Here is a 19,154-nt window from a genome sequence, read left to right as displayed (position 1 = left end):
TGTCGATGGGTAGTTTCAAGATCCTTGCTTGCCCTTTTTACAGTTTCTTATGATTATCTTTCAACATGACTTGGGAGTGAACAGCCCTTCCATAGAGGACACTTTCAAATAGAGGACTGTCCCATGACAGACCTTCAAGTAGAGGACCTCTATAAAGTAGGATGTCTGGCCACCCCAAAAGGCAGGATTGAATACACTAATGAACAAGGCGGCTACCTAGCGTGCTGCTGACATCAATGGACGTAGGTGTGTCTAGCCCTGTATAGGAATGGTCTAAAAGTGCAGCCATTACTCAGTTGTTGCAAAAGGCCCAAACACTATTCCTTAGTATTTGTGCTGTTATCAGTCAATTGTTGCAAACAATCTAAATTTCCTCTTTTAGGTTAGTTAACTTCTGTTGCAGAGAAATCTCTCTTTACTTGATTGAAGCTACAAAATGTTTTTGCTGGGAAAATGAGATTTCCCTTCCTCTAGGACTTGCATTACAATCTTGAGAGTTGTGTGGACTGTGATCAGTCAAGAGTCACTGACACTTTATTGGATGGTGCCACTGGTAACAAGCGATTGAACTCCTCTCCCTTTCCATACCTGTACTGTTTTATTTTCTTTATTGTAACTTTTAAAAAGTTTTTATTGTAAAATTTCAACAAATGTGAGTACATAGGTTTGAATATATCAATTTCAATGCATACATATGAAATATATACATATATGAATGAAAATACAGTATCAACTGGTGTGTGCTGATGAGTTTTTGTCATTCTGTATTTTGTGGGCTATATACGATTTGCCAGCTATGGCTGAATGGCAATACTTGCAACTGCATATTTGCTAGTATCTAGGTTTGGCCCTGCCACTTTTACAGCTTCAGGGTCTCCCTTGCTACTGGAAGCACTTATTGAGGCTAATCAGGCAAATAAACCTACAATCCATGTCTATAATTATTGGTGAAGAAATATGATACGCAAGGTCTTAAGCAGGAATGGAATAGGTAACTGGATTGCCTTAGCGTCTGTGACTGATAGATCTGAGTTAGATAGATCTAAGATGCAACCTGATGGATCTCAGGTTGCATCTTATTCAGGAAAAACGTTTCTTTCATGTAACAGTGTCCAATAGACATCTCTTTAATAAGGGTTTGTCTAACTCAGCTAATTATTTGAGGTGTAATGCAGCTAATGCTTCTTTTGAGTATATGTCTTGGCAATGCCCAATAGTTGTCCCTTTTGGGGAGGAGGTAATTATACGGATAAATCTTGTTTTGGAACAGCCCTTAATATTTACTGATGTACATGCTGTTTTTAACGATCTACCTTCTTCCTGGAAGTTGATGCATGGTCAGCGCAAATGGATTCTTTGTGCCCTTCTGACAGCTAAAAGACTGATATTACAACATTAGAAGGATAAACACTCACCTCCTAGAACGCAATGGATCGAAGACCTTATAAGACTTTCGACATTTGAACAGATAGTGTATAGATGCCACCTGCAAATGGATACTTATTTGGATATTTGGTCTGCTTTTGTTGATGTTTATGTATAGTTCTTTAACTTGAAATGAAATGCCTCCCCATAGCACTGAAAGAAATATGGGGCTGGGAGCCCCATCTTTCCTCTATCACATCTAGGTTTGCCCTGAGAGAGACTTCTGGGAGGATTGTGTAAGGGAAATAATGGTAGGTGGGTTATGTTTTACAGGAATGGAGGTCATTTTTATTCACAGGGACCATCAGTTGCTGGGTACTTCCAAAAGCCCACTTTATCCAGTGATTGTAGTGTTTTTGTAGATGAATGGCAGGCCAAAGATGTGCTGGACACTTGCAGGCCAGACATTCACTGTGTCTATCTCTGTACTGATTGCTGCTAGTCCAATGGTGCTTCCAGACTGATGGCTCCTAGTGCTACTTTCAAAAAATATTGTGCATCTATTCCATCTTTTCCTCCTTAACAGAATTCTTTCTTTTTGTGGACAGAAGTGGTGAGGAAAGCATGGGAGGATTACAACAGGAAAACAATGTCATCTGGATCCCTCGTAAAATTCTGTGAATGAGGCAGGGAGATTGCACAATAAAAGCCTGGTCCAAAAGCATCCCTAATATACTAGCAGGATCAGCATTTGGGTAGGGACAGGCAATAAAGGCAGCTCTAAATACCTATCATAACAAGTTCCTCTTTGATAAGGCACATTTAGCTTTGTATCTAGATTGCAGCTACCATTGATAGGGAAGGTGACATCAGGTTGCACACAGACTCTATTCCTGGAAAAGGAGGTGAACAGTTGTTTTCATTTCTAGTGTTGCTGTTTGCTCCTCCATTTGTATTATGTGTACATTCTTTTCTCTTATGTTGCTTTGCTTGCTCTTGGGTGGGGGGAAGGATAAGGATGGGTTTTGTTTTTTTCAGCAACTGGCACCATAGTGGACTATATCAGGAGTACCACAATATAAATACTACCATAGCTTTTGGAACTCAGATAACTGTTGGTGCTTGGAAGCTGCACAGTGCCAAAATCAGCCACTTTCCAAAGGGGAACAAGAGCAAAAGAGTGTGTGTGGGGGGTGGGGGAACAAAACTCCAAGCACTAGTAAATGCTAGGCATTAGGAATATACAAAGAAAGAGTGGGAATCACTTCTGAAAGATCAACACAACACCAAGAAACTCCATTTAATAATTAAAAAAGGACAATACGAAATGCCAACTTTTCTTTTTACAAGTTCAGATACAATTTCTTTTATCAAGTGCAAATAACTTTATGGACTACACCTTTTCATCATTTAATCATTGTTTTGCAGGAGATACTGGACTGTAGCATACTGCACAACACATTTATAAATATTTCAGCTTTGTTGTATAAAAATTGTTACGTTTTCTAAGTTGAGATGGAATTTTCAGCTTTTCAAACCTTTAAATTTTCTGTGATTGGATAAAGACAGAGTGGAAACAAGGGTTCTAGCTAGAAGGAAATCAGGTAGAATTTCCAAGCCAAATTCAATATGTTTTGTCTTCAGAGCTGGCCCCCAGTTCTGGTTCTGCCTCTTTTACCTTCTCTTATCGTAAACAATAGACTTGAATGATTCTCCCCTCCCCTCAAAAAAACCAAGCAGCTAAATATAGATAGCTGAATCTGATGAGATTAGTGCTAGGTATCAAGTCTTAGTTATTCCTGTGTTGGGATCTGTTCTACTGAAGTACTGTAATCATGTTTATATCAGAGGCCACTTCAGTGCTGAAATAGTTCCAGTGAATTTAGTTGAGCTAATTCTGATTTTGAGATGGCTAGATAGCATCACCGATGCAATGAATATGAACTTGAGCACACTCCGGGAGAGAGCGCAGGACAGGAAGGCCTGGCGTGCTATGGTCCATGGGGTCACGAAGAGTCGGACACGACTGAACATCTGAACAACAACAACAACAAATTCTGATTTTGGATCAGGGTGAAAGGGAGGAACAACAAACCAGGTAGAAAAGCATCAATACCAGTACAGCAGATGAAGATGATCTGATCCAAGTGCAGGCTTTTAGATAACAATTCTGATGGTTAGTTTCAGGTCATGGCTCAGAGAAGGCAAAAAAAAATATATTCACCAATATAAGTTGGGATTTCACCACTAGTATTTTCACTTGAATATAGATCAGCGACTGACAAGTGAGCTTACCTGGGGGAAATTTTAAACTGAAAAAGATTACATACCAGTCAACATTTAATATCAGCCAGGGGTTACGCTAAAACCTGTGTTCAATGCTGGGCTCAGCCTTGGAAAATGGGAACACAAGAGAGCCTTTGAGCAGGTGCAAAGAACATTCCCCTCCTCACTGAGAATCCCTGGCTGCAATTCTGGAATTAGGAGAAATCACCTTCAGGTGGAGGGTGCGACTTCCCAGGAGACTTGAGCTCCAGCTCTCTTATTTTAGAAATCGGCACCTACTGAAATATTCAGAAAGTGAATTACGCCACCTCGGTCTGTAAGTGGGGGATCTCAGATCTGAACACATCAAAATCTCCCTGCCTGTGCAAAGCTAACTTGTCAAGAGAGAGTGAAGGTCAAGCTATGCATTGCACATGCTAGAAGAGTTTAACATGGGGATGGATTCCAATATATGATCCCTGATATACACTCAAGAGAGGCCTTTGGTTGCATTTGAATGGGATTGACTCTCAAGAGCTACTTGTAGCCAAAACATAATTTCCAGTCAACTGGAAATGTTCAGCTCATGTCCTGTGTACCTTCAGTGGTTACAGGATAATCAAGGAGTTCAGCTTCAGGATTTACACTGCAATTTACTGTGGTGAGGAAAACAAAAGATTCCAAGAGCTGAAAACTTAAGTCACATTTCCTGCCATAATTTCCCCAACTCCTTGTTTCTATTTCATTTTTAACACATGCGCGCGCGCACACACACACATTCTCTTTTCTCAGGCAGGTATAAATATTGTAGTTTCTAGTAGAAAAAAACCTTCCCTCTAAATAATATAAAGACAACTCAAAATGATTGCACTTAATAATATGAAAAAGGTAGAAAGGAGAACATCCTAGTGCACAAACATTCACTCACTCCTGCCCTTCACACCGCTTGCTTTTTTTTTGTCATCGAGTTACTCTTTGGCAGAGCTTATAAGAAGTCTGATCGCTCAACACGAGTGTCCGTGGGGGAGAATTCACATTAGAACGTCCCAATTTTCACCAAGGTTTCCTCCCCTTTTTCCAGACATCATTCCATATGAGAATGTGGCTAGGCCATGCTTTCCTCAAATGCAAAAAGTCAAACTCCATCATGAAATGATGCTCTTCTAGTCACCAAACTTGCCATCACAAACATGGGCCATTTTCTTTCACACTTCTGTAATATGTCTTCTTCTTTTGTATGGTCTTCCTCTGAACAATTTGTAATTTTTTTAGTCTGATCCTCTCTGCAAGACTGTGCTTGATTTATTTTTTGTTTAAAAACAAAACAGTCTGATAAATAAGGCATAACCTTCCGCATTCTGGGTGTCCGTCGCCCCCAGTCCTTTACAAAAGAGTTCTGCTGGACAAATTCCACTGCTTAGTAGCTGCTCAAAGACCTCCCTGTTTTGTCTGTCTCCCGGAAGTAGAGACATGCTATCGTAGCAGGGATGTTTCTTTCTATAAGTGGACAGTCATGCAGAGAGATGTACCCAAACAGCCCTTTGGCAACTGCCCTGAAGCACAGGGGGCTGCACATAATTTGCATATATGGGAGAAGGCTGAAACTGCCCTCGAGTTACAGGTCCCAGTAGAGGCCACTTGTGAAGAGTGCATCACTTACTGGGATATGTAAGTCTCCATAGGCTGAGACTCCAGTAGGGAAAGCACAGGGGATGCGATTTAGTTCCCTCATGGCTGCCAGCTGCTCCTTCCATGGACAACGTCATCAGTGAATTTGGTTTGAAGAAAAGCCAAGGAAATACCAATGGTTAGAGTCATCTGCATAGTGAGAAATGGGAGGGTGGTATTTGTAGAAAAAGTCATTGAAAAATAAGAATAAGTGTAAGAAAAAGTTTTCTTGGTTGCCGAGGAGCCTGGAAGGCTGGTGAAAGTGTCATGAGGCTATTTGTAAGGTCTGAGGAAGCTGGAAACTTTGGAGCGCAGGAGTTTGATGAAGGAACGTGGCAGCATCTCCTTGTGCTTCTCTGTGTATTTGAAGTAGTTTTGCGGGTGAGCCAGCACATCAAAGAAAGCTTTGATCAGCTTCTTGTCCTGCAGTGAAAATCAACAGAATGGTTGCATTACCTTTAGTGGCAAGAGTCATTACGCTCTGCTGATATCCACAAGTTTGCCTTGACAAATAAATGGCCAGCCTGGAAATCAGAACCACCTTTGCTGTATAGGTGGCAAGGCTCAAAACAGAATCAGCACACACTGATCCAGTGCTTAGTCTTATGTACACCGAGCCATTTTGAGCAAAGTAAGAAATTCTGCAATGAAACACTAGGGAGATCAGAAAATAAGGGAGTCTGTCTAGGGCCCAAACTACATGCTATGGCAGGATTTGAAGACGGTGGGTAGGACTTGCCCAATACTTTGTAGAAATGCACCAATAATAAGTAAACTAAAAAGCCAAGTGGCAGAGAGTCCTACACAGAGATGGTAAGTCCTGAAGTTCAGGTCTGAGCACATCACTTATTATGTCACCATAACCTCTGATTGCCCAAACCAAATGCGGCCCAACAGCCAGGATTGCACCTTTGGGGGCAAACCCTGGCTACACCTCCCCAGGCATTTTTGTGCTCCTGGTGGGCTGCCATACATGGCTGGCAAGTTGTAGACCAGCGCTAAGCCTATTTGAAGAGTGTTGTCGAAACCCAAATTATGTGTTACTGGAGGAAGCATTTGTGCCACAACACCAGCCCACATCCTCCTTGCAGCTTCCCAGTAATATGCAATTGGGAAAAAAGGCATGGCTTAGGGCCAAACTACATGTTATGTTAAGCTAGTGCTTTAAAAAGCATGCTTACACCTGGCCACTTCTTTTGTATTTTCTAGCAAAAACAAACACGGGGTCCAATCAGGATAAGGACTGCAGTGCAGCAGGAGGGGGCTTTCACTCTTTTCTTCCTGTACCATTTCCCCACCAATGGCCACCACCCCCATAAGCGGCTATTTGCACCTAAAGGTGCTATTTCTTGAAAATATCTCCTTTAGGGCAAACAGTAGCTTCAGGAGGGAGGGAGAGATTTTTGGCTGGAAAATGGTAAAGGAAGGAAAGGGTTAATTCCCCCCCCCCCAGTAGTGATGTGTATTGAGGGCCCCTGAAGCCACTTTTCACTAAAAAAAGGAAAGAAAAAAAAGAAAGTGGACAATAGTAAGTGCATGCTTCATGTCATGTGTAGTTTGGCCCTTCATATCAGTGCACTATTGTTTCTCCACCTGCTGCAAGGGGCTGAGAATCTTTCCTAGTCCTGGTATTCGAGATCCTGTTTTAAACTGGAGATGAATGTGGGACCCTCTGCATGTGCTCTACCACTGAGCTCCGTCCACCCCCAACAATGCAAGAAAGGAGCCTCGCCTTCAGTATTTCCTGATGGTTTTCCGATGCGTATAGCCTGCCATCCCGTACAATGTCCTCCACCAGCTGCTCGTAATCCTCTGCATTGTTGAGAGCGAAAAAGGGAGACGGCAAGAAAGGAAAAGCAGTCAGTGAGCTAACTACTATTTTAAAATAAACACATATGTATATACAATTATTATTAAACACCTACCAGAGGAGGAGATTTGATATTCCAAAAATTGCTTCAAGGACCTGTCTTTCTTTTGGCAGGGAAGGGGGGGTAGCACCCTTCTTTATTTCTCCCAGCATGCACTTCCACAATTTGAAATGGCTCATCGACTAGTGATGTTCTAAGGGGGAGCCACCAAAGACTGGCCTAAGAGCTGCAGGTGGCTAGTGGCCAGTTAAAAAAAGGTATTCAAGTTAGGGATTTGCCTTTCCTCCATCTTGCTCCACCACCGCCAGTGGGGTGTAGTGGTTAGAATTTTGGACTGGGACTCAAGAGATCTGGGTTCTAGTCTCTGTTCAGCTATGAAGCTTACTAGGTGAGACTGAGTCAGTCACTGACTCTCAGCCTAACCTACCTCACAAGGTTGCTGTGAGGATAAAATGGAGAGGAGGAGGACCATGTAAGCTGCCTTGGGTTCCTTGCAAGAGGGGAAAATGGCAGAATAAATACTACTACTACAACATCTCTCCCACAGCTACTCTAATACAGGTCAGGAAGAGAAAGAGATAGTGACAATAGCAAGCCTGATCTGTGAGACCAAGAGGCAAGGAATTCCAGGGAATGATGACGCAAGCTGGAGGAGGGAAGCAAAGATCCAGAGGCTGGGAGAAGTGGCATGTGGGAGAGAGGGGCTGTGGCTTCCAACTGTACTCAGCCTTTTGTATGCAACATTCTTTAGGCCTTGGAACTTGGGGTCATCCAAGCTGTGTTACTAATCAGGAATGGACAAAGAGGAATGAAGACAAGTGGTGTGAATCCAGTGAACAGAACAGAAGGGCATGGGTTCTTATAGGTCAGAAAAGCCACACACAAACTGGATGCAGGAGTGACTGTAACAGCACATGTTAGATTTATGTAGTCCTTAATAAAACTTTCTATTGTTTTTATATTAGCCACTTCTTAAGCCTCACTGTCCGCTGTTTGAGGTTCTTTGTGCATGCTACTCAATTGGAACAGGAAACTTTAAAATTATCTGTACAGCCTTCTGTAGAATTTTAGTCATGAACCATATGCAGTATGGAGGGTTAGGACTCAGACCTCACTCCCATTCTTTATCATGTTTTGGCTTCACACACTAGCCCGATACGGATGTTCCTCCATTAATAGCACAAACACATGGAGGATAGGGTGGGGCCACACCTCCTGGCCCCACCCCAGAAGTTGTGCCAACCCTGCGTTCCATGGACATCAGGGAGTGGGGGGCTGACATGATGTCAGAGGCAAGGCCAGGAGGCACAGCCCCACTCTATCCTCCACATGTTTTCCCTATGCATGGCAGAATGTCTGTCATAGTGCAGATTGTGTACCCTCCTATAGCCCCCCTACTTACCATCATAGGTGACATAGGGGATCTGAAAGCCTCTTGCACTGTTGGCTTCACTGGTTTTAAAGTTGATCCACAGCTTTCGGGACCTTGCAGTGAAAGCTATGGGCCTCTCATATGTCTGGCATGTCTCATAGGTTGTGATGGAGGAAGGAGAGGCTGGAGGGGAGAACAGAACAGGACCATGTATTGGTCGGAATCACACAGCCAGTCAGCCCTCCACCCTAAGCATACTCCAGATAAGACTAAATGAAAACATTTGGGAAGGCAGACCAAAGAGGAAGAGACCTCAGCAATCGAAGCAAGGCTCTTCTTGCTTCTTTTGCCTCACCTTTGCCAAACTCCTACCACCTGTGAGACAAGCGTGAACACATGGTTCACATTCTGGGGATCTCTTTCCAAGGCAGCATACCTTAATTGAGGAAAGTCTAATGCCATTTGTCAACTTAGGTTGAAATCTCTAAAAGGCCACTGAGGACTGAAGAAAGCAGCGAAGATTCATTTTGAAGATTTGGACCTGAAGACTCAAAAATGTGAAATCTGCATGTGTGTATCATATTTGGTGGCACAGCAAGATCATACTCCATACAAGGCAGCAGAATACACATTATGAAAGAGAACTTGCAGGCTGACAGGCTTCAGACAGATGGGTCCTAGTGTTCTTCTACACGGTCTCTGTGCATGACACATATGGGCTCTACGCCTGCATGGAGCCCCATTCGGGAAACTTCCATAGTTGAAGAATATTAGGCAGGAACCCTCCCCCACCATCCTAGTGTGCATGTCCCTAGTGGGTTCCTGCCTATTCTCTTTTGACTGCCATTGTGGTAGCCTCGCTGGGAACTTCTCTTGTTGTTCAGTGAGACAATTTTTGACTGCTGAGGTTTTTAATTGTTCTAATCTTCTATCGTTCTCCCTAACTTTATGGTTTTGTTGTATTTGTTATTTTTGTTTGTGATCTCTTCAATCACCTTGTCACCCAAGGCGTATGGCCCTGCAGCCACCTTTCCTGAAATGTCTCTGCTGTGGCAGTAAACTACCATCCACTAATGAGCACTCCCTCTGTCTTTTCTGCCTTAGGGAAGGACATAAGTTGGAGGTGTGTGTACACTACCAGGCTTTTACAAAACAAGCCGGGCATAACTGCTTGGACAGATTTCGGGCTGTCATCTGGAAGAGAATGCTTGAGGCGGTGGATTTGGCAGCAACAGATATGGTGCAGATCTCTACGGGCCCTCCTAAGGGAACATCAGAGACTCTCTCCCACTCACTGCGGCCTGCAGAAGTGACAGGGTCTACTTCCCCGCTCACGAGCCCTAGCCATGAGCTTTACAGACCCACCCACACTTACAGTCATTGACTAAAAAGCTGTCCAAAAGGGCCAAAGCTCAGAAAAAGAAGGGCTTGAAGTTGTATTCTGAGCCTAAGAAGTAGAAAAAGGAGGCAAAGCAAATTGCTGACTCAGGACCACCATCAGTGCCGACCATGCCCCTGGTCATACCCACTCCACCACTACTGCTATACTTGCCGATACTGAGCAAGTCTGGTGCTGTGAAACTGATATAAGATCCGATTCCGATCGTGCTTTGTCAGAAGGATAAATTAGAGATGCCTCACCGGTTCCAATACTGATGCGATGGGTCGATGATCGTTGGAATCAATCTCTGTCTCAGTATTGTTCCTGCTCACCATATTGTGCAGGATCTCCGGATTCAATGTTTTCCAGCTACTATTAATCGAAATGGAGAGAGTATGGCCCTAGACTCTATGACCACCCTAGACAGAGATCACACTCACCAATATCAGATTGGGACACACAGTCTGAATGGATAGAGATCCATTGGGAGGACTCACGTCTAAAACACGGACACCTGCCCAGACAGGAATATTACTACTATTGCCCACATTACCTTAAGGAGATTTCTCGGTATGGAACTGCACTGTTGGCCCTATGTCAAGACCTTCTGATGGCTTGTTTTTGTTTCTGCCACCTGTGCCCTTGTTGGGCTCATTGCCTGTGGGCAATTTCATTGATTCAAATGCTAGTCCTGACGTTGATGCAGCCAATGACTCCACTTGTCCCTGCTCTGGCCATGCTACCGTGCCTTTCCTTTATTGTAGACACCTCACCGCTGCCGCTGCCAAAGGGTTAAAAAGAACACACCAGCTCCCTACCAACTGCCCAACTGGGTACTTCACCACAGTCTGATACCGATCACTATTAGTCCAGCTCTGCATCGTGTTCTTCCATGGCCCTGCCCCTATCTTCTGCAGATACGGCTGTGCGTATTCAGGATTCAGCTTCCCCATCAGAGGATATGGCCCCATTTTCTGACCAGATCGTCAAGATGGCACAATCTCTTGGTCTAGAAACACAACAACCTGATGCAAGGATCAAGGACCCAGTTTTCGATACAGCCCATACTGAGGCGTTGACAGCAGTGGTGATCCCACTTCTCCTGGCGCTCTTACAAACAATCCAGCAATACTGGAAAGTTCCATCTTCCATGACCCCTACATCAAAACAGCTGAGAATCATGTTCCTGGGCAAGGTCCTTGAGCAGGTGGTGGCAAACCAGCCCCAAACACTCTTGGATGAAACCGATTATCTGGATCCATTTCAGTTGGGGTTCAGGCCAGGTTTTGCCATGGAAACAGCCTTGATCGCCTTGTATGATGATCTATGTCAGGAGAGAGACAGGGGGAGTGTGATCCTGTTGATACTCCTGGATCTCTCAGTGGTGTTCAATACCATTGACCATTGATCCTACTGAGGCAAGTGTTTGAGCTGGGAGTTGAGGGTACTGCGTTATAGCGGTTATGCTCCTATTTGGATGGATGGCTCCAAAAGGTGGTACGTGGGGAATATTGTTCAGCCCTGTGGATTCTCCAGCATGGGGTTCCTCAGGAGTCAGTTTTGTCCCCCATGCTATTTAACATCTACATGAAACCGCTGAGTGGGGTCATCCAGACTTTTGGAATGCGTTGCCATCAGTACGCTGATGACACACAGCTCTTATTTCTCCTTTTCATCTTCATCAGGTGAGGCTGTGGATGTGCTAAATCAGTGCCTGGCTGTGACAATGGACTGGATGAGGGCTAATAAACTGAAGCTCAATCCTGACAAGACTGAGATGCTGTTAGTGGGTGGTTCTTCTGACCAGATGGAAGGTGCTCAACCTGTTCTGGATGGGCTTGCACTCCCCTTGAAGGAGCAGAGCCATCGCTTTGGGGTTTTCCTGGAGCCAACTCTATCAATTGAGGCTCAGGTGGCCTCAGTAGCATGGAGTGCCTTCTACCAGCTTTGGCTGGTGGCCCAGCTATGCCCCTATTTGGACAGGGGTGACCTGGTTTCAATAATCTATGCTCTGGTAATCTACAGGTTAGATTACTGCAATGTATGGGGCTGCCCTTGAAGACCGTTTAGAAGCTGCAGCTTGTGCAAAATGCGACAGCCAGGTTAAGAACTGGGACCAGAAACTCTGAGCACATAAGGCTAATTCAGGCCCACTTGCATTGGCTGCCTGTATGTTTCGGAGCTGAATTCAAGGTGCTGGTTTTAACCTATAAAGCCTTGCATGACTTGGGGCCACAATATTGATGGAACGACTCTCCTGACATGGACCTACCCAGACACTTCAATTGACATCTGGGGCCTTCCTCAAGGTGCCTCCTGTGAGGAAAGCTTGGAAGGTGGCAACAAGGGAGAGGGCCTTCTCAGTGGTGGCCCCCCAACTCCTGTCATCTCTTCAGCACCAGATTAAGACTGCCCTCTACTCCCAGGCATTTAATGGCATATGATGGAGCATTTATGTCAGCTGTCTTGAACAGGTCTGTTCTTGAAACTGTTTACTGAAATTGTTTTTAGCTATTCAAATTGTTTTAAATTTTATACCTTAAAATTTTTAGACTATGTTTTATTATAATGTTGTATTATAATGTTTACAGTGTTGTAGTTTTGTATGTTTTTGTGAATTGTTGTGAACCACCCAGAGAGCCTCAGCTACTGGGTGGTATAGAAATGAAATAAATAATAATAATAATAAATAATGTATTGGGTGCAGGAGAAGGACACCAGTTTTCTCTTCATGCACCCTTCACCTAACTCTGGTATCATGGAAGCCTCCCAGGGAAAGATGTAAAAGGTCCACTCCTCCCCGATGGATAAGGAAGGGTAATGCCTGAATTTGATGGGATGCCAAATATACTCCTCAGCAGCTTTGGGGCTCTGAGTATCTAATTATCAAGTGGCTATGTTACGTTACCATCATCATGAAGGGTTATGGGATTAAGTTTGGTGACTTCCCACCTCTCGGCTCCATCAGGATTACCACTCCTTCACCGGAGCTATAGGCAGAAGTAGATACCCTCTGGGAGAAAGCAGCAATAGAACACATCCTGTCACATCAACCCCACAACAGTTTCTAGTCCTGATATTTCACTGTACTTGGGAAGAATGGACAATCCTCCCTGCTTTCCTCTCTTCTCCTACTACTCCAATTGAATCTTTGCTACACACTCTGGACCTTCAGAAGGTGCTAGACTTTTACAAGTAAAGGACTGAGTCTTTTCAGCAGTCCCGTCGTTTATTCATTTGTTATAGGGGATGCCGCTGTGGACAACCCATCTCCCCACAGAGGTTTTTCTTCTGGGTGGTCCACTCTCTCAAATTGGCTTACAAATTGGCTGCTCTTGAACTGGTGGATCTGATTAGGGTGCATTCTGCTTGTGCCACAGCAACATCTGTGGTGTTTGGGAAAGGGGTATCTCTCCCTGAACTGTGCTGGGTGGCCACTTAGGTTACGCCATCAATGTTTATCTTCGGAGTCTCCTTGTTACTGGAAATACTCATTGAAGCTGATCAGATATATTGACCTACAATTCAGGTTTATAAATATTTATTATCAATGAATAAATATGATACTAGTGGTTTACAGCAGGAATGGAACAGGGAATTGGAACATCCTATTTTGTTTAATTTCTTGGCATCTGTATCGGACATCTCAACAGATCTTTGGTTATGCCTTACTCAGCAAAAACTGTTGTTTTGGGTCTATTGGATGCCACAACGTCTTTTTAATAAAGGTTTGTCAAATCTGGCTAATGGGTGGAGGTGTAATGCAGTCAATGCTTCTCTTATTCATATGTTTTGGAAATGCCCAATGGTTGCCTCCTTTTGGGAGGAAGTTAGTATACGGATAAATTTTGTATTGGAAAGCTCTTTAATATTTACTGATGTAAATGTTCATTTAAATTACTTACCTTCTTCTTGGAATGTAACACATGGTCAGCATAAATGGATTTTTTGTGGCCTTTTGGTTGCTAAAAGACTGATACTACAATACTGGAAGGATAAAAGCTCACCACCCATAATGCAATGGATTGAAGACTTAACAACGCTAGCAACATTTGAAAGAGTGGTATATAGGCGTAACTTGCAAATGGACTTATATGTGGATATTTAGTCTGCTTTTACTGACGTTTATGTGTAACTTATACTCCCCACCCCTTTTTTAACTCTTTCTAGAATATTGCAATAATTCAAAACTGAGGGTTTTAGAATGTTGCTATACCGTTTTTTTCTTTCTTTTTGGTTTTGTTATGTTTTTTTCTGTTGTTTTGTTTGTTGAAATTCACAATTAAAAAATTGGAGAAAAAGCCATCAATGTTTATTGGCCACAACTGACTTGATATACAGGCCAGAGCTGACTGCTGTTTTGGGCGTTATACCACCTCTGGTAAGTCAAGTTTGCTACTCACCCATATGTATGATGCACAGAGACCACGTAAAAGAAATACAGGTTCTTACATGTAACTGTAGCTCTTCAAGTGGTCATCTGTGCATTCACACAACCCACCCACCATCCCTGCTTCAAAGTTGATGTCAATATTGACATTGGTACGAAAGTCTCTCTAGGTTCTGAGGCTATGGTTGGTGGTCTCAAGGAACTGAGGGAATAAGCGGGAACTCACTAGGGACATGGGTACTGGGACAGTGGGGGAGAAATCCCTCCAAAAATTCCTCCGCTATAGTAGTTTCCCAAATGGGGTTCCATGCAGGTGCAGAGCCCATATATGTGAATGCACAGGTTTTGTCTGTGTGTTTTTTTGATGGAAGGCCGGTGACAAAGACAAGGGAGACGACAATAACAAATATAATTCCTCAGCAGCCGCAAATCTCTTTCTAGGCAGAGAGGAAGCTCCAAACAAGACTATCCGCTATGGCGGTCAAAAGAGAACTGAGGGAACGGGCAGAAATCCTCTGGGACATGTGCAGTGGACGGTGGGGGAAGGGTTCCCATAAAAACATTCCTCAGCTATAGCTTTCTGAATGAGTCTCAACGCAGGCGCAGAGCCCATATGTGTAATGCACAGAGGCCACGAAGAAGAACTACAGTTACAAGCAAGCAACCTGTCTTTACCATTCAAAAGACATTGTGAAGCTATTCCACCTTTCCCTTAATGGATTTTTTTGTGGTAAGAAAGAAGACAGAAGGATCAGTGGGAAAATGCAGGAGGGTTACAAGTGGAAGACGACAATGTCATCTGGGTCCCTGTAAAATTCCATGAATGAGACAGAGTGATTGCACAATAAAAGCCTCATTCAGAAGCCCTAAGAAAACTGCTCCAGAAAACCCTACTAGAGTCCTCTTGAGGGATGCAAGGAGGAAAATGTACATTGTCCCCCAGTCCATTGCCATGGCTGACAGGGACAATTATGAGATCAGTGCAGGCTGTGGAGTCTGCAAACTCTTCTTGTGGTGTTAATTCAAGAACTGCCCAAAGATACCTGGCTTTTAACAAAGGATGTTTTCTTCATTTCCATTGTTTAACCCTATAAGCTCATTCTTAGCCTGTAACTCTCTCAGTCCAGAGGAAGTCAGACCTTTACAGCCGTCCCAGTATCCTGTTGGGTGGGCCATCGGCACTATAATGCACCGGGAGTCTCAAATTGGAGACTCTAGCAGCATAGCCCAGGCATTTTATTCTTTTGCATACCATGACAGCTTGCTGGAGAAAGGTGCTGCTGGCTTGCGCACCGCTGTTCTCAGCACCACCAGTGAAGATGGCTGGGGTTGGTATTGTAGCTATCAACTCAGCAGGGATCAGGTGAGAGCTGGTCCTATAAAGCTCCTGACGTTGGCTTGGTCCTCAGTCATTCAGGCACAGAATGAATTGCCATTCCACCGCCACTGCCAAAATCAGCTTTGACAGACACAAGTCCCTTGGCTTGATCACTTACTGGTGCTGACAGGGAGATAGGGTCTCCAATGCTCCCTAGGTTTCCACAGTCCAGAGAGCTGGGAGGAAATCTAGGCAGGTTCCCATTGTCCCACTACTTTTTGCATGTTCCCCAATACAACATTCGGTTACCTACAGTTTTTCCGCATGACCAGGACATCCCCACATTCATCCTCGGATGGCAGGAAGATTTCAGGCACCACAATGAGAATCTTGCGCTTTGGAGGTGGGTTGATGTTCCAAGTGCACTCCACACTTGCAGGGTAGTTTCCAGGATAGTTGGGAGACTCAATATAACCAGTATACTCGCCCAGCTCCCCTCCACATTGACGGTCTGTAAAGAAACATATAGAGGTGATTGGAACATCAGCTGGGGGAAACAGAACCTGACTGGCTGTCAAGGGAGATTTGGGGCACTGCCTGAGGAAAAACATTAAAAAGTCAAGGAAATCACAAATTTCAGTGAGGGATTTCTGTACATAACAATAACAAGTCCTTATTCTCTCTCCCCCACCCCCAATTCTGCACAACCCACAGAGATAAAAGCATACTTTTGCACTGTGACACAGAGGTCGAGCCATCAAAGTCCGTGATGGTATTTCCAGGGCATGTAATGCAATGGTTCTGGCGGAAGTCTGGCTGATAGGTGCCTACAGCACAGCGGATGCAGCGATGGACACTGGTGTTATAATAATGGCCTGGGGAGCATTGAACTGTACATTGAACAGAAGAGAAAAGTGTCAGAGACTTCAAAAAAAAAAAAAATACAAGACCAGTAAGCATTACTGTAACTGAAAATGGTGGTGGTGGTGGCACACTACCGCTAATCATGCAGGAAGGTTGTATGGATAGAATATAAATGATGCAAGGAAATTTGCAGTTATTCTCTAAGTGTATTGAAATGCCTGTTGAACATGAATATAACTTCTCTATTTGCCTCCTGATAACATACACACTGAACTTGGGGTTCGATTATTTCTGTACAGTGATCCAAATAATATTTTTCATCTGACATATCAATATCCCACAAACAAGAATCCCTTGTAACACAAGTGTCCTATTTATTACGTTATCAATTAATAATAATAATAATAATAATGACAACGACTTTTGTCTAGTACTTTCAAATCTTCAAAGTGATGTACATGCATTATCTTGTTGTAATCCTTACAACAATCCCATAAGGAAGGCCAGTATTATTATCCCTCATATTGCAGATGTGGGGACTAAGGCTGAGAGAGAGTGGTATGTTTAAGGTGACTTAGGGAGCAATCCTATGTCCCCTAGACAGCATCTGAGGGACACAGGATATTTTGGTTTCTTGGATCTGAGGTCAGAACCAGGGCTCCAACCTCCGAGGCCAGAAACCACACTTCCCGCCCCCTCCCCCTTGTAGCCAGTGTGGTTCTCTCTGTGCTGGCAACGTTTCTGCATTTGGAAACGGAACCCAGAGACTGGGAAAAGGGGGTGGTCCTGGGGGTGGGAGGGGACCACGGAAACTGTTACGCAGCTTCCTATGCATGTCCCAGCCTCCTTCCCACCTCTTCCCCAAAGCCTCCACTAGACTGGAGAGAAAATGCAGGGCAGTTGGCGCATGGAGGTGAGGTTCACCTCACCTCCATGTTCCAGCCGCCCTGCACTGGACACTCAGCAGCCTCTGACTTCAGAGGCTGCTGACTATCAAAATAGGATTGCACCCTCCGTGAATTCATGGCAGAAGTGAGGTTCAAACCAAAGACTTCCCAGTGCATCATTCAGTCTCTTAGCCACTATGCTACACTCTAGTGTAGAGGTAGGCAATCTAGTGCCCTCCAGATGTTTTGGGCTACAAGTCCCATAATCCCTGACATTGGCCATACTGGCTGGGGCTTATGGGAGTTGTAGTCCAAAACATCTGGAGGGGAGCACCAGGTTGCTTACCCCCCATTCTAGTGTTTCCATCTCTAGCTGCAGTGTTTTGGTGGGTCACTGAAAAATGTGAAGTGCTAGCCTGATTTGGAGAGCAGAGTCATACTGGAAGAGGCTCTGCTGTTCATATATGGATGTTCTATCCACTGAGGTCAAACTGAACCAAGGGTAATGTGCTACCTCTTCTCTACCCTTCCCCTGGGTGATTGGTGTGGGGCTGTCTGTACCCTGAGACTGAGCTACTGCCTCAAGCATACCTTTGGTATCGCAGTCCTGGAAGGAAAAAGCTCCATCGTGCTTGGTATTCAGCCCTCCACCACAGTGGAAACACAAAGCTCGGCCAGCTTCAGGCTGGTAAGTGCCGCGTGGACATGGCTGGCAGGGTTTGAAACCATCTACAGAGTAGTGGCCAGGGGGACACTGACCTGTGGGCCATTCAGGAGAAAGAGATGCTCATTGGACCAGATGAGGCACACCCGCCCCACACATGTTACTTCTAATGTACTAGCTGCATGCAACAAGCACTATAATAAATGGAGCCATGGGAAAGCGCCATCCACCATCCCAGAGATTGCCTAGGGCAACATTTGTGCCTCTGTGCTGGGATGTGATAAAGCCAAGGCCCGAAGGAGAAAAGCCACTATCAGAACCATTTATCCAAGTCTGGATATGAAGCAGATTTGGATAAAATGGGTTATGAAGCTTCAGCTTCACAAGCCCAGATCCTTTATTTAACTCATTCTTGTGTTGTAGAAGAGTCTGTCATTTCAGAGGAACTGCCAGAAGCTGCAACAGTATGCTGTTCAAGATCCCTTCCAACAGGGAAGGGATCTTGAAAATATGTCTGGCACACTTTGAGCATTTCCCTGTTACCCATCTTGCCCTATTTCTGACTGCAATTAATGGCAACAAATGTTTTCCTGGAAGTACTCGGAGAATTAAGAAATAGTTTGGAACTCATGTACAGCTGTAGCCTCTTTTGAATCAGAAATTTTTCTGTGGTTTAGTGGAGTTAATTCCAGACTAGCAAGAAAATTTGCTGTAGGGAAAGCAAAGTGTCTTGTGCATGATCTGGCAGTTATCTTTTGGGCCCTTTTTCAGAGGAAAAAATGAGATATTCTTGTAGTATATCAAAGCTTGCAGCAGATGCAATATCAGACACTTCCATAAAAAGCCACAATACTAGGCCTTTTGCAAATGTTTCCTGAATGATGCATTTGAGTTCACAGCAGGGGCCTCCAAACTTTTTGGGACAGTGGGCACATTTGGAATTCTGAGACAGTGTTTTGGGTGCTCTCACAAAATGGCTGCCATGGGGAGGTTTGTCCATTCATAAAATGGCTGCCATGGTGGGCATGGTTTGTCACAAAACACTCATTTCTCAGAAGGCAAGCTGGGGTGACTAAAATAAAAGCAATTTGCCCAAGAAGCTGAATACA

General features: G+C 44.2%; 1 protein-coding gene across 3 annotated transcripts in view; it reads right to left on the bottom strand.

The window, feature by feature from the left end:
* Nucleotides 1-2,634: 2,634 nt before the first annotated feature.
* SCUBE3 (signal peptide, CUB domain and EGF like domain containing 3) overlaps nt 2,635-19,154 on the bottom strand; it is a 165,301-nt gene continuing 148,781 nt past the window's right edge. For all 3 annotated transcript variants that reach the window (XM_084853062.1, XM_084853063.1, XM_084853064.1), the window contains 6 exons: nt 17,973-18,140; nt 16,359-16,520; nt 15,944-16,141; nt 8,572-8,724; nt 7,031-7,110; nt 2,635-5,721 (listed from right to left, as the gene is read on the bottom strand). In XM_084853062.1, coding sequence (XP_084709188.1) covers nt 5,572-5,721; nt 7,031-7,110; nt 8,572-8,724; nt 15,944-16,141; nt 16,359-16,520; nt 17,973-18,140 — 911 coding nt within the window. In that variant the 3' untranslated portion in view covers nt 2,635-5,571. The remainder of the gene's footprint in view (nt 5,722-7,030; nt 7,111-8,571; nt 8,725-15,943; nt 16,142-16,358; nt 16,521-17,972; nt 18,141-19,154) is intronic.

This window comes from Heloderma suspectum, chromosome 4 (assembly GCF_057233095.1).
Source record: "Heloderma suspectum isolate Gila_16-S chromosome 4, 16-S_ref, whole genome shotgun sequence".
Lineage (NCBI taxonomy): Eukaryota > Metazoa > Chordata > Lepidosauria > Squamata > Helodermatidae > Heloderma > Heloderma suspectum.
The sequence above is the reverse complement of the archived record's forward strand: the minus strand, read 5'-3'. Positions and strand labels throughout refer to the sequence as shown.